The 16,749-nt window shown below is 35.7% G+C and overlaps 1 protein-coding gene across 1 annotated transcript; it reads right to left on the minus strand.

The window, feature by feature from the left end:
• Positions 1-1,130: 1,130 nt before the first annotated feature.
• On the minus strand, positions 1,131-16,365 carry LOC107035729. Its single transcript, XM_015253295.1, has 7 exons — positions 16,324-16,365; positions 8,888-9,132; positions 6,306-6,499; positions 4,858-4,980; positions 3,722-3,936; positions 3,243-3,575; positions 1,131-2,184 (listed from the first exon to the last, which is right to left on the minus strand). The coding sequence occupies exons 1-7, from the start codon at positions 16,363-16,365 to the stop codon at positions 1,645-1,647; spliced, it is 1,692 nt and encodes a 563-aa protein (XP_015108781.1). The 3' UTR covers positions 1,131-1,644.
• Positions 16,366-16,749: the final 384 nt, after the last annotated feature.

Here is a 16,749-nt window from a genome sequence, read left to right on the forward strand (position 1 = left end):
GGGGGGGGGGTGTATTTTCCATTAGTTGTGGGGATTTATTCGGCAAGTGGGAATTTTCGTAAATTTATTCCATTAAAATTTTGATATTCTGTACTCTATCCCAGGGCTACTCGGGCAACTTTAGGTGTTCTTAGGGTATAAATTGCAGGGAAAAATTAATTTAGTTTGTGCATTAATAATTATTTCATTGTTTCCCTCGTATAGAGGTCCGGAAAGTCGATGGATAGCAGATAGCGTCACGCTTCCATGTAATTTATACCTTAAGAACATCTAAGGGGATAATAGAGAATATGAATGTGCCGGTCGAAAATAAGTTCTTTCATTGAAATTTGGATAGAATATGTAGAATAGTCGAGACTAGTTCAGAATCTTCTGGAAAATTCGAGAATCATTTGGAAAATTCTCCGATAGTTCAAGGATTATCCTTAACTATTAGATTTTTCTATTTTCAAATATTTAAAATAATTCCAGAAAAAACTCGTGAATTGAATGAGAGCGAAGCAAAAGAAGAAATAGGGAACATCAAATGTTGTTTGATGGAATATGGGAGAAAAGACTATTTTATCCTTGGAATCTTATTCAATAAAATTTGAGTTGTTCATTTTTTCGAAGAATAATAGAATGTTCTAAAATTGTTGAGACTCGTTCAGGATTTTCTGGGAAATTCGGGAATCCTCGGGAAAACTCTTTAATAAATCAGAGATTGTCGATAAAACAAAAATCGAAAAATGGTGAATCTCTACAATTTTTCAAGGGATTGTAGATATACACAAATGTATAATTTTCCTCAACTATTATATTATATTACTATTATATTTTAAAAGATTCAGGAAAAGCTCGTGAATTTGAATGAGAGCGAAACAAAGAAAGGAAACGACGAACCTCAGAACTTGTTTTGTTTCAAAATGGTAGATCTGTACAACTGATGAAGAATAATAATAAGAATGTATTATTATTACTAATTATTGTTACTATTACTTAAATTTATTTATTCTTCGTTTTAGGATATTGAAAAACAATAAAATACAAAAACAATGAAAGGCTTGTTTTCATTTATTATATATAATATAATCTATAAACGAATGATTGAATGATCATTAAAATAATAATTCACAAAGAACGGAATAATCCCAAGTGAAATAGTAACAAAAAATATGGTATAATGATTTCATTGGAATAACTGAATGGGAGTTCGAAGCACCGCACTTGAGACTCGAGTCCCAAAAAATCGTAAATATAATATGAAGATGTAATGCACAGAATAAGGGAAGGATCAATGTTCAAACAGACGATGCGAATGTTTATCATGAAAATTCCTCTTCCGAAAACCATTCCTTAACTACAATAAAAGGTAAGAGAATCTCGAGGCATAGGAGATGATGCTTAATGTGAACATTTGGGCCCCCGTAGTGTAACCTCTTATGAAAATCTCATTAGAAAACACTTAGAATACTTTGTACACTATATTGCACATTGTCTTTGTGGATTGCCGGGTGTAATTTGGATAGAACACACAATAAAGAGGTTCCGGCCGAAGGAGGTGCCCAAGGAATAGACGATTGAAGTACAAGATACTGAAATTAGAAGGTGAAGAAATGATCCAGGACATCCTTGCGCCACTGTTGATCATCATCGCCAATATCTTCAGCCGCGTTCGATTGAATTTCCCGGACTGACTTGTGTCTTCTGAACCCTCTGCTCGCGCTGCGTACATCTGACTCGCAGAAGTCCGTATGGCAACCATCCGCGATTGGCAACAGCGACCTGATTCTTCTGATTGTCAGCCGCTTCACGTTGCACCTGAAGTCTATGTAACATAGCACCAGCAACTAGGGCAGATATAACTGCCGATAGAGCAACTATGATGAATAAAGCACTGAAACCTGGCATTGGCAGGCAAATACCATACACAACTTCTTCTCGTATTCTACCCTGAAACACAGTGACCGCTTCTGCATGGGTGTCGGGACTGAATGCCAAGTCTGCCTCGGATATGACCTCGTAGATACCACTGACGCCAACGTCCGCTGAACGTGCTTTGCGATCTGATATTTTAACAGAACGACGCTTTCGCGAACTGCCACTTGATTTCAGGGGGTCTATTGTTGTGTCACTTCCTTCGAGATTACGCGGTCCGTGGGGAAATTGGTCCTCGTCTCTGTAGGAAGTCACTCGAGGGGGGTCCTAGTGCATATTGAATTATTAGTCTCGAAGATTATGATGCATATGCTTTGAAACTAGAAGATCGTAACCTGTTCATAGACTTTTGGTTACAACGATATATCGTAAAGCTAATCTCTTGGGGACAAATCGTTTGGGACAAGAATTCCATGAAGTGTTCACACTGATAGCAATTACGAGGCGTCTGAACTATTAATGAATGGCATTAAGAGTTAAGAAGTTTCGTTAAGAGCCACTTTAGCCTTCTATCTTTTGTATCAAGGCACGTACTGTTAAAAATTTTTGGTTGAAATTTCGAGTGAAGTTCGTGGAAATTTTGATCATGTTATAGTTGCACTGGAATTCGAAGGAATTTCGTCGTTGAAAATTCAAAATTTTATGGAAAAGTCAATGGAGTCTGTAATTTCCAGATCAATTATTTCATGGAAATGAATAGAAATAAGGAAAACTCATGTAAATGTATTTCTGAATTCCGTATTTATTGAAAATTCAGCATAAATTAGTACTGAATATTTTGGTTTCATTGAAAATTCAATTTCGATGTTTGTTTTAACAATCTCACTTGAACATGAACACTTCACGATAAAGCGAGGATTTCTCGCCTCTAAGAAATCTTATCTAGCATCAGAAGATGAGAAAACCGATAAGAATACAAAACTGTTCAACTCATGCAATTAAAGGAGCTAATCTCATCTCATTACTGATTTCCTCTATTCATGAATTCTCGATTATCACTTCAACTAATGCGACCTGTTTGTCCCAATCATGCAATCAAGCGTTTATGGTCCATAATTTGGAATTGCATTGATTTTTCCATAAAATTTCAATATTTTTTTTAACAATCTCACTTGAACATGAACACTTCACAATAAAGCGAGGATTTCTCGCCTCAAAGAAACCTTATCTCGCCTAAGAATACAAAGCTGTTCAACTCATGCAATTAAAGCAGCTAATCTCATCACATTACTTATTTCCTCTATTAATGAACTCGCGATTATCACTTCCACTAATGCAACCTGTTTGTCCCAATCATGCAATAAATCGTTTACGTTTCTACTTACCAAGAATGGATGTGTAATTTTAGGCTCCTCAGGTCTACTATCCTTCTGCATATCATTGACAGCCCCATTATCGGAGTTACGATTGGCCATTTGTGCTTGTGCCTTAGGTGCTGACTTTTCAACACCGAGGAATTGACCACCGATCGAGGCCATCTCATCCCCATTCTGTATAATATCGTCGTAAAGTGATGCGTCTTCCTCGTGAACAGTCGTTGTTTGAGTTGTCTGAGTGTACAGCGGTCGAGCTGGGTGATCTTTGCGGTCTTGAATATAATGACCGGGAGCACCGTTCAGTTGACAGTGATCCGAGCATCCGTGTCGGCATATTTCAACCTTAGAAACATATTCATTAAGTGATAGATGAACATGGCATGCGACATTCTGCAGTCTCACTGGTGTTCGTGATGAGTTGACTGGCTTACACGATAGTAACACAGATGAAGTTTTATTTTGCCACTAATGTATAATATTTTACTCACCTTACACTTGATATGCACACTGAGTGCGTCCGGGAACTTGAAGGCGTGGAAGAAAGCGTAAGTGATGACAGTCGCACGATCGTCAGAGCCACGCGCCTTCAAGAATCGACTAATCATCTTTGGCCTCAGCACGCAACCGAGCTCATCGCTGAGCTGTATCGTGTGTCCACCTCCGTCAGATGCCACACATGATTTCACGCGCATATCGAACTCTCCTTGGAATTAATTGAGGAGAGAAGTGCATTAATTAGGGGAGAGAGATTAACAAAATTGGGACGATTAACGCGGTTGGAAACAATTCGAGTTTGGCGACAGTTGACTAGTAATTTTGAGGAGAGTGATATTGAATTCGATTGAAAGTGAACAAGAAACACTGAATTTCTTTAAATAATATTGGGTGGCAGGTCTTTTCAACTATGACATTTCAATTAACGAGAATTAATAAATAAATAAACGAAGAACAGGAAATGACGCAGCCACGACGTTCCTTTAAATTTTCTGTTACTAAATTCCTTGACATTTCATTGGAATTTAGCCAAAGTTTTCTAACAGTGCACTGTTAGAAATTTTTCGACATTTAAGTAACAGATGCATTAGAATTTTCAAAATTCTGAACTTGAATTCAATTTCCGACTAAATTGCTCGTGGAATTCCTCATCCATCTTGGAAATTCAATAAAATTAAGTATTTCGTTATGAATGATCATTGAATTTTCAATGACAATTTGGATTTTCAAACCTATCGCGAGAATTAAACAGTTTGAAAATTCAGAAGAACAGTTGCCTGAATTTTCACGATTTTCAGTAATTTTCATTGTCGTATGAACCTGAGAAATCAATTTCATTGAATATTCAAGAACATTGACAGATTCACCAATAACAAGATCAATAGAAATTCCATGTAAATTATTCGTTGTCAAAACTTTCAAGATTTTTTACTTGAAATTTTAAGAGTAATTTTGTAACAGTGGGGCGAGCAAGAGACTCACTCCGCGAGGATGAAATCTATTTGGAAAGCCTTTGTAGCAGTTGTTTTCAGAATGTAATTTGACGGAATTTTGATGATTAGTATAGCAGATGGCTTAATAATAGCGAAATGGGCAGTCGATTAGAACTACAAAAGGTAACTTTTCTCACCTCTGTAATCATTGATCGCAACAACCAAAGTGAGAGTTGAGCCAAGAGGCACAATTCCAGAAACTGGCGGAGCCCAGGGACCTTTTCCATGTTGAATTTCCATCCAGCAATCAACGTTGTCGCCTGTGAAAAAATGTAATAGTGTAGTCTCGCTACATCACACGCATGCGACACGTCACGCATCACCTTTGTAATACTTTATTGATCCGATTAGGAATACGAATTCAGTCTGGCGCTAACCGCCGAATACTCAACAAATCGACTATCTGACTTGCTACTACTTTTGTATATACTTCTAAACGCTATTGAAAGAACAACAATTAAGTTGAACTAGTTGTTAAGTAGTGCATTGATTATTCTTTCCGACATGATCATTCTACCTTCGATCTCCGCAATTGTAGATTTTATTATTGCACGTGTCCAAAATTTCCACAGGATAACGTACTAATTTTTCTAAGAACGGGTATCAAATGTCTATTGGAATTCTTTCGGAATATTGAAAGATTAGAAATTTTTGCGCTGATTTCTATAGAAAATTATGCAATTTTGTCCTACGGGTTTTCGCCAATTTTTTTCGACAAAAAAGTTGACGGATTTTGTATATTTTATATGAATTATCCTCTCAAATTTTTCAATAGAATTTCTGGAGTGTAAATTTTCCATATTAGAATTCTGTTAGAATATTGAAAAAGTAGGTAATTTCGCTGATTTTTATAGAAAATTATGCAATTTTACAGTGCGATTTTTCGCCAATTTTTTTCGACAAAAAAGTTGACGGATTTTGTATTTTTTATATGAATTATCCTCTCAAGTTCTTCAATAGAATTTCTTGAGTATAAATTTCCCCAGTTGTTTCCACTGTAATTATTTTTTCCCCATTCCAAAATCCAAGAAAAAAATCGAATAAATTAACAATATCTACGGCAGAAAGCTTTAAATTTTTATTCAAATCGAATTAAATTCTTACAAATTTGCAATAAAATTTCCCAGAGAAAGCGTTAGGTTTGTCTATCAAACCTTGTCGCACGTGTAGTTTCAAAAGGTCATTAAATCATAAGCACATTCGTTCGAAAATGCATTACGGCTCGCGTGATGTACGCAACTTCCACTGGTGACCGTATAAAAATCCGACAAAATGACTTGACATCATCCATTGATGACTTGAATTTAAAATGAAGAGTCATGAAAAAAGGAGCGAGAGATCATCCGGACATACCGGCAGTGGCTTTCCGGGTGATTTACCACACAGGTTCTTTTTCTCTTACTCTCCACCGCAGCAATGAGTTGCAACGTACCATGTTGTCCTCATATACAGTTGCTTAACTGTATAAGTATCATTCATTACAAATTCCGCAGTTAGATCGGTGTCGTATTAAGCGACCATTCAGGAGATAACCATCAACTTAGTCCGCTCGTAATTTCGAGAATAAATATGATAAATGAATTACCTCTGAAGTCAAGCTGAATTACGTCGAGATCAGCTATAACCATCGGGGGTTTTGAGGCGGTTTTCTCGTAGTCATTGAACCATTCGCATCTCAGCCTCTTGGCTTCATCCCAAACCTCCAGGAGGTCCTTGTCGTACTGCACGACTACTGTATTCTCGTAGAACTGACCGTGCATGTCTGGCTTCGTTCCGCATCTGTTGAAATTTCGATAAGCACACTGAGAGAAAAATCGACATAATATGGCAACAATTCGACTGGGTTGGTGGTCGCTCGCTTCGCTCACTCCCATTGCGGGTGGGTTGGAGTGGGTGTGACCCATTACGGGTCGAACCGATAACTTCCCGACCAATTGCCTTTCCTTCATTCATTACACGGAGAGAAATATTCAATAAAAATTACCAGAAAAAAGACGTAAAAATTACGTTTTGAAACGTAATCTGGGAGCGAAGTAAAATTCAATAAAAAGTGTCAATCGTCACGTAAATTCTACGATCTGTTCCGTAAAAATTACTCATCCGTCCGACGCCTCACGGCTAGCCATGAGTCACCGTGAGGGGGAGATTTTAACAACACGTTCCGTAATTTTTCCGGAACTTTTCGTAAAAATTCTTAAACATCCAAGAATTTTCATGTTCTGAGGCATAATAAGTCTTGAAGTTTCTGTTAGATTTTACAACTTCCAGAAAAATTACGTGACTTTTTCGTATTTTTTCGGTGACAGACCCGAAAATTTACTGAACGTTTCAGATTTATTCTCTTACATTCCTATAGAAATTCACTGAAAACGATTCTCGCTTGCGGATTACGTGAAATGTTCCGTAATTTTTCTTGAATATTTCTCTCCGTGTAGAATTAGATTTTTCTACGCAATTTATTCTGCTGAGATATTGTCCACTGAATTTCCTCTGCTCAAATTTTCCAAGTTTTTTTTGTTTGATTTTCTTAATGAAAGCTTTTTTCTGAAAAGAAGCAATCGCTCCTAATGGGTCGAATCATAAAAACCGTGGGGGGTTGGCGAGCGGAGCGAGCAAGGGGCGAAGCCCCCTAGTCATGTATTGTTATACGTACATATGCCCCCATATAAAATAAAATGTACGGGAATAGCATATTTCGATACGATTGCGGGAAAGTGTTTTTGGGCTCGTGGGAGGTTTGTAGCACGAGCCGAAGGCGAGTGATACACGGAGAGAAATTTTCTAGAAAAATTCTAGTACGAGTACTGGAAAAAATCACAATCCACCGGCTGTGAAAAATTCTAGTGCTGTTAAGGTAAAATTTCTTGGTATTTCTGGTAAAATTTCTGGGGATTTCTGTGAAACTTTCACAGAAACACGGGGAAAAATTCACGTTTTCCCCAATAAAATTTCTAGTGCCGGCACTGGAATTTTTTCCTGGCCGTCACTTTGCGCCTCTTTTCCCGTGCTAGCAGTAGAATTTTTCTAAAAAATTTCTCTCCATGTATAATCCCACGAGTCTAAAAACACTTTTCCCGCGAGTATCGAACCCTATTTTTCATCACAATGTGTGGGAAGCTGGGTTTTGCGCACGCAGAGCGAGCGTAAAATGTCACTTTACACACAGCGTGATGAAAAATATATATTGCATGTATGAGTCGTGTACCTGTCCTACATGAAATCTTATGTAATTCTTCATTTATAATTCATATACAATCATCGGCCAATTTACCATATTTTCACATATACCGGTATATATACATATAGGGGAGGGTGGGGCAAAACGGCCCCCCTTCAATTGTCAATAACTTGTGAATGACATTGTGAAAATTCCCAGTTTCAACTTCATTTTGAAGATAATTTTTCATTCTTCAAAACGAGCTCTAACTCATCCCAATCGGATTATTGAATCGGAAAATATTGACGATTGAAGGGGGGCCGTTTTGCCCCATCCTCCCCTATGTCCTATATTTTGGCATACATTCCCTCATGGAAAGCATGTATGGATTATATAGGACTCATGTATTTTCCGCACATATATTTTTCCATGGGGGTATTCGTATAGAATTTCTATAGATTTTCGTCTATGATATTCGGATATTTTTTATACAAATTATTTCTATACGATTTCTATAGGTTTGATCCGATACGATCCACTGCCACATGTATAGAAACATTTCGTACGGAGTTGCGACATTTCTCTACGTTTTTCTCTGGAGCGTTTAGACATCTTTCGTATGAAAATAAAAATTTATATATGGAAATAATTCGCGGAGAAAATATTCGTATAGAAATATCCGAATATCATATACGGAAATCCTATAATTTCTCTACGTAATCAGCATAGAAAATTTCTATACGATTTTTTCATACGTGTAATTGGCTCTTTTCATGCCACACAGTCCACTATTGTGAAAAAATTAATGAAGTTTTTTGAAGAAACAGATGAGATATCATAATTTTGAAACAATAGATCCTCGAGTAAGACAATGGGATTTTCTAGAATGCAGGTTTTTTAATATCTTAATTTGAAACGCTAAAAATGACTCAAGTTTAGGGTTACAAACGTTTTAAGAAAAAAAGTATGAAAGGATCTTAATTTTAGACTAATTGAATGGCTGTGGGTACCTTGCATATGCTATTCGGAATGAGAAGAATGTTTGTCCAGTGGAGGGTGGTACATAAACGCATCTTGGGTCGGCATGTTGTCCCTTGGATGACACGATACCCTCGAACGGTTGTGAGAATGACAAATGTACGTCCATGTGGTCCTTGCCGCACATCACTTCCAGTGATTGAATGGCAGGCATGCCCTCTGGTCTCTCTAACGGCCAGATATCGCCGCTACCAACGACGTACTCCATCCCAACCACCTGTTACAGGGGAAAATATTACTGTTAAACATTTTTGGCTGATATTTCCGGTACACTTTTTGGAAATGTTCATTATATTCTAGTTCCATTGAAATTTTAAGATATTTCGTCATTAAAATGGCAGAATTTCATGGGAAAATAAATGAGAACTTTGAATGTCACTTCAATTATTTCCTGAAAATTGATACGAATTAGGCAAATTCCGGTAAATATATTCGTGAATTTTCAATTTAATTTTTCGGAATCAATTTTCGATTTAATGCCGCTCAAAACTTTGGAATTTTATTGAATTTGCAGTGAAATCTTAAATTTAATGATTTTTAATTTTAATTTTAATTTTTTAATTTTTTTATTTATTTTTTTGATTTTAATTTTTTGAGGATAAGTCAAGAATATGAGGATGTGTATGGGAAGTGAAGTATTCTAGAAGTAAATCCTTCAAGTAGTGACCAATTTCTCTGTTACAAAATAAGTAAAATTTTATAGACCAGTTAAATAGACAGATTAAATGATTAAACGGACAGTAATAATTGAAATTTCATGAACGAGTAACTTTCAGGAGAGTCACTAGGGATGTAGAAATTATTAGGAGAGTGACATTGAGTTCAATTTGGGGAAAAAAATAATAAAACTTCAGATTTCGGTAAAACTTCATTGAAATTCTAAGTTTTTTAGCAGCAGGAAGACGAGGATTCTCCAAATTATTTGAATTTTCAATGAAAATATAAATATTTCGTACGAAATTAAACTTAATTCTTCATTTAATTGAAAATTCAATAATATATTGAATAAAATTTTCCTGACTCTTATAAAATTTCATGAAACAATTAAAAATCATAATAATAAAAATGAATAATCATAGTAATGAATAATTATGAATTGAAATTGACAGCTTCCATTAATTTTTCCGTCAAATTGTAAAATTTCAATGACGAAATTCCTCAAAAATTCAGTGAAACTACCGCTTGACGAAAATTGTAATAAAAAAAATTATTCTTTCAATCATTCTCTTCCCAAAACCCAATAATGAAAATTGTTCACATTTTGGAACAATCCTCCCCGCGTCATCAACTTCCGCAAAAAATTTCCTCTAGGACGTCTTTTATAGAGTAAAACGAGAGCTGCAAGAAAGGTTCTCACGAAAATCCTGCTGTTTCCGTCCGATTCAAAGATATTGAACCGAGAAATAAGTTGACCTACATCGATTTGCCACTTCACTACTGATTCTCTACTGATCTCCTACGACGATTCTCTATCCTCTCCATCACTCTATATCTCCTGCTACGGTTGCTGGATAGAAGCAAATTACAGGCGCCACGCTATTAAGGCGCGCGAGGAGTCCAGCTGAGACAACTTAAGTAGTTAACGATCGCAATCTATGCGATATTCCTTGAAAGCACGTATAAGTTCCCAATTTTTCGGGATTTCACAAGAATCAGGCATTCGGTTGATCGTGTGTACAGTAGAGTATCCAATTTGTTCGAAGAATATTCAATAGTGCAATACATCCCGGGTACACTACAAGTATTTACTTCTGATCAGCGAGAATCGCGAAAACTCGTACCGCTTCATATGGAAGTTGCTTCACAAGGCGAAGGCTTCATGACGGAAGAGTATTTCTCGGAATCGGCTTCAACTTCAGAGCCAGCAGACGGATAAGAATGTTTGCACTCAGGCTGAAGCGAAATCGTTGTTGAGGGATGCGACTTAAATTGACTATTGGAAGTTAGTGAATCGCCATCCTAGAGAATTTCACTATTAAGACGATTAACGAATTAATTAATTGTTAACGAATGGCATTAATAGTTGAGAAGTCTTGTTAACATCAACTAAATTGATCCACATTTCTACACGGAAGAATATAAAATTCATTTTTACTGTGGGAACAGTAATTCTTAATAGGAGAAATGAAATGCAGGAGCATTCCCGCCACAATCGAAAATTTAATATTTATAACATAGTAATTTTGAGGCTGACAAAATAAAAATATGATCCGTGCATGAGACATGCTACACGGAGAGAAATATTCAATAAAAATTACCAGAAAAAAGACGTAAAAATTACGTTTCGAAACGTAATCTGGGAGCGAAGTAAAATTCAATAAAAAGTGTCAATCGTCACGTAAATTCTACGATCTGTTCCGTAAAAATTACTCATCCGTCCGACGCCTCATGGCTAGCCATGAGTCACCGTGAGGGGGAGATTTTAACAACACGTTCCGTAATTTTTCCGGAACTTTTCGTAAAAATTATTAAACACCCAAGAATTTTCATGTTCTGAGCCATAATAAGTCTTGAAGTTTCTGTTAGATTTTACAACTTCCAGAAAAATTACGTGACTTTTTCGTATTTTTTCGGTGACAGACCCGAAAATTTACTGAACGTTTCAGATTTATTCGCTCATATTCCTATAGAAATTCACTGAAAACGATTCTCACTTGCTGATTACGTGAAATGTTCCGTAATTTTTCTTGAATATTTCTCTACGTGTAACAACAACTAATCTGTTCTATCAGTGTAAGAATAACTCAACATAGTAATTTCTGCTATTTCCTTGAGTGAAATGTAGGAGGCGCGAAAGTATAAACTAAAGTATCAAATCGTACGAAAAAATTACAATTTAACATATTAAAAATTCATACGATTTGACTAATTTCTAATTAAGTTCGTTCAATACTAAAAATCGGTAAATAAGTTGAGCGTTTTTAACCCTTTTGAAAACTACTTTTTCATCCGCGCATTTTACACTGTTTTGTCCGTTGAAAATTACTACGTTAAATCGTAAAAAAAATTCTTCCGGTATGTTCTATTACAATTTAACATATTAAAAATCCATACGATTTGACTAATTTCTAATTAAGTTCGTTCAATACTAAAAATCGGTAAATAAGTTGAGCGTTTTTAACCCTTTTGAAAACTACTTTTTCATCCGCGCATTTTACACTGTTTTGTCCGTTGAAAATTACTACGTTAAATCGTAAAAAAAATTCTTCCGGTATGTTCTATTACAATTTAACATATTAAAAATCCATACGATTTGACTAATTTCTAATTAAGTTCGTTCAATACTAAAAATCGGTAAATAAGTTGAGCGTTTTTAACCCTTTTGAAAACTACTTTTTCATCCGCGCATTTTACACTGTTTTGTCCGTTGAAAATTACTACGTTAAATCGTAAAAAAAATTCTTCCGGTATGTTCTATTACAATTTAACATATTAAAAATCCATACGATTTGACTAATTTCTAATTAAGTTCGTTCAATACTAAAAATCGGTAAATAAGTTGAGCGTTTTTAACCCTTTTGAAAACTACTTTTTCATCCGCGCATTTTACACTGTTTTGTCCGTTGAAAATTCCTACGTTAAATCGTAAAGAAAATTCTTCCGGTATGTTCTCACAGTAATTTTTAATTTTATATTCCCTCCGTGTGTCAGTGTTGAACCATTCGTAACGTCATCTTTGATCTGAAGTAAACCCCTCCGACACATCCATCTCGGTAAGCCGAGAGCCCCTTACGTCAATTCTGGATATGACCAACACCTCGATGTTTACATTGCGCACATCCTGCTCACCACAATGCTACTATTCGGAAATGAGTAGGCCGAAAAGGTGCTGTTCACGCGGGTGCTTCTCATTCCACGCACAAATCCGCGCCGAGCAACCCTGTAACGGGAGAGGCGTCTTTACCGCTGCATTAACGGTCGACGTTTTTCACGCAAGTGAAAACAAGTTTTAGCAAGGCAAAAGACAAACCGTGATGAGGAAGACTGATGATGAAGGGGGAGGGGGGCACTATACAATCGCACTGTTACATGACAACGTTTTCATTAGAAACGATTACGCGTAGAGGCTCTATATGTACCCCGAGCGCTTCAGGACGCCGGTCTTGGCTCGACAAACCATCGGTTTTTATCGCTATACTTAATGTACATTAGCGGTCATAGGAGTTGATGGTTTTCACTGTTTTATAGCGAACTTTATTATTACTCGTTTGACATTTAGTCGATTCATAGGAAATTATTGGAATAGGTTTCGTACAACGGAGAGAAAAGGTGGATGAAAATTAGCTGGGAAATTGCGGAAAATTTTACTGCAGGAAAGCCAATCGTGGAGCGAAATGTAATTCAATGAATAAAAACATCTGTGGATGCAAAAATTGTCCTCCTGTATTGTAAAATTCCCTACACCGCTAGTGTATTTTTTTCTGTCCCGCATATGAAGGTCATGGGGACGAATGGAAGTGAAATTTTAGCGAACGTGTTGGGTTAAAAATTGTTCTCCCACGGAGAGGAATGTTCAGTAAAAATTACGGAACTCACAACTCACTCACCGATTACGGAGTCGACTCAGAAAATTTAAGTGACGGTATCGTAATTTTTTACAGGAGATTCGGATAAAAAGTACGGAACGCTCCGGGAAAATTCCGTGACAGTTCCGTAAAATTTCTTACAACCACATTTCCCTCCGGAATTACGGAAAAGATACGTAATTTTTATTGAATATTTCTCTCCGTGCCGTTACAGAAAAATTATGCGCAATTTTGAGCAGTCATTCACGTTCACTGGGCTAATGTTTGATGGGGTACAGGGAGAATTTTAGGGATTTGGTACATGCGCTGTTGGAAATTTTTTGAAATTTTGGGGAACATGTTACAGTAAATCTCATGAGATTTAGGGATTTAGGGAATAGCGGGAGTAGAATTCGCGGGAATTCATGAGTTTTCAGTGGGAGTGAGATGAAAATTTCACAACTTGATTGAGTTTTCAGCGGAACATGAATATTCAGAACCAAAATGACATGATTTTCCAATTTTTCCCTGAATCTTTCTGATTGTTCTGAATTTTCAGAGAATAATTGAACTGAGAAATCAAGTATGTTATTGATTTGCAGATCATTTGAGCAGAAAATCAGTGGAATATTCGATTTTTCAATGACAAGATTTCCTGAAGTCTCAGTGGAGCTTTAACAGGATAAAAAATTACAGAATTTAACGCGGAAAATTCAGACGAAGATTTTTAACAGTGCATTATGCTGACGTTCAGTAAATTTTTCCGAGCCAATGGAAAAAAAATATTCTTGATACAAGATGATATATAGAAATTCTACTAAAATGATGATTTAAAAAATTACTTGAGAAAATTCATCCCCCTGAACTTTTCACAATAAAAATCCAAACAAAATGAATTATAGAAAAAGCAAAGTCTTTTTTTCGACGCGAAAAACAGAAATTCAAATAAAATTTCAATGAAAAATTCCTAGAAAATGTGTTGGATTCTCCTATTAAGCTTTTTCGTAATTGTCTACACGATTAACAGAAGTCTGGGGTAATTTCCGACGAATCCTTCTCACCGTTCCTAATGAGAGGTGCTGACAAACGTCGGGCAATTGATAACTCTATTGATAACGCCCATACACGCATAATTTAATTTGATTGCTCCATCCCACTGACTATACATCACACGAGCAACGGTACCTAGAGTAAGCAATAATAATCGCTTGCAAGATGTTGTCTACGCCAGCATAATTTGCATTGAATAAAGTTTCGCACAGTGAGAGGAAACCTTACTTATGTTACACAATTTGTTTGAGATAAGAATGAAATTTTCCAATCCCGATGAAGTTTATTCGATGTAAATAAACAATTTCTCTGAATGCATTTTCGATCAAAATTTATCAAATGTTTATCTTCAATGAAATTGCAATTGTTAGGTTCTAATATTATTAAAAATTGTTAAAATTCAGGAAATCGTTGTTTAAAATTCACGGTCTACGGAGAATTCAAGGGAATATGATGTTCAATTTTCACAATGAGTTCGAGAATAGAAAGACGAATACAAAATTCTATGAACAATTTGATCTCAAATTCAAAATTAAATTGAGTTCACAATATTGAAAATTCAAATGAGCAATACCTGAAATTTTCAAAAAATTCTGGCGATGTAGGTAAATAAACCCGTTCATCACATAACATAACATCAGTCTATCCCTAAAAAATTTATTTGATGTGAATATACAATTTCTCTCAACGCATTTTCGATCAAAATTTTTCAAATGTTTGTCTTCAATAAAATTGCAATTTTCAGGTTCGAATATTATTAAAAATTGTTAAAATTCAGGAAATCGTTGTTTAAAATTCACAGTCTACGGAGAATTCAAGGGAATACGATGTTCAATTTTCACAATGAGTTCGAGAATAGAAAGACGAACAAAAAATTCCATGAACAATTTGATCTCAAATCTAAAATTACATTAAATTCGCAATATTGAAAATTCAAATGAGCAATAACCGAAATTTTCAAAAAATTCTGGCGATGTATGAACATAACATCAGCCTATGCCTAAAAAATTTTTATGATGTGAATATACAATTTCTCTCAATGCATTTTCGATCAAAATTTTTCAAATGTTTGTCTTCAATAAAATTGCAATTTTCAGGTTCGAATATTATTAAAAATTGTTAAAATTCAGGAAATCGTTGTTTAAAATTCACAGTCTACGGAGAATTCAAGGGAATACGATGTTCAATTTTCACAATGAGTTCGAGAATAGAAAGACGAACAAAAAATTCCATGAACAATTTGATCTCAAATCTAAAATTACATTAAATTCGCAATATTGAAAATTCAAATAAGCAATAACCGAAATTTTCAAAAAATTCTGGCGATGTATGAACATAACATCAGCTTATGCCTAAAAAATTTTTTTGATGTGAATAAACAATTTCTCTCAATGCATTTTCGATCGAAATTTTTCAAATGTTTGTCTTCAATAAAATTGCAATTTTCAGGTTCGAATATTATTAAAAATTGTTAAAATTCAGGAAATCGTTGTTTAAAATTCACAGTCTACGGAGAATTCAAGGGAATACGATGTTCAATTTTCACAATGAGTTCGAGAATAGAAAGACGAACAAAAAATTCCATGAACAATTTGATCTCAAATCTAAAATTACATTAAATTCGCAATATTGAAAATTCAAATAAGCAATAACTGAAATTTTCAAAAAATTCGGGTGATGTAGGTAAATAAACCCGTTTATCGCATAACATAACATCAGTTTATCCCTAAAAAGCTTATTTGACGTAAATTAAAAATCTCTCCGAACAGGATTCCTACCAGAACTCCTCGAAATGTTAAATTTCCAACATTTTCATCTGCCACCTAATTTGTGGCACGCAAGAGAGAACTCACCATATAGATGATGATGCGTAGCAGCTTCCACACCCCTGGCATTCTAGTGGTCTCAGCCTCTCACGCTGAAACGCGTTAACCTGTCAACAGAGGAGAATAACAAAAATGTATTCCATAGGTTCATCCATCGACATTTCCCTCCCGGACCGCTGCCCAACTGACCCTGAAAGTCTCCAGACCAGCGTCTGTTACCCGCACAGCTCGAATATTTGTAGTGCACTGGACATATATGCCGGATACACATCAAAATTCATCGGTGCGCGATAATGCACTCGCCAGCGGTGAAATTAATTGAGCGTTAAGTACGTACTCTGTCGCGCTCCACGTGCCAAAGGGGTATGTAGAATAAGAGAATTCATTTGCACTCGATTGTAATCATTTCTTCTCAACGCGAGGGCATTTCAATATTCATCTTTTCACTTCCGA

Source organism: Diachasma alloeum, unplaced genomic scaffold (genome assembly GCF_001412515.2).
Source record: "Diachasma alloeum isolate Michigan unplaced genomic scaffold, Dall2.0 Dall_scaffold_00200, whole genome shotgun sequence".
NCBI classification, from domain to species: domain Eukaryota; kingdom Metazoa; phylum Arthropoda; class Insecta; order Hymenoptera; family Braconidae; genus Diachasma; species Diachasma alloeum.

Bases quoted from the DNA above. Each gene is read 5' to 3' on its own strand.
- LOC107035729 (XM_015253295.1), bottom strand. From the start codon at position 16,365: ATGCCAGGGGTGTGGAAGCTGCTACGCATCATCATCTATATG. The intron at 9,133-16,323 runs GTGAGTTCTCTC...CCCCTGTAACAG, and splicing joins TACGCATCATCATCTATATG to GTGGTTGGGATGGAGTACGT. The intron at 4,981-6,305 runs GTAATTCATTTA...ATTTTTTCACAG, and splicing joins AATTCAGCTTGACTTCAGAG to GCGACAACGTTGATTGCTGG.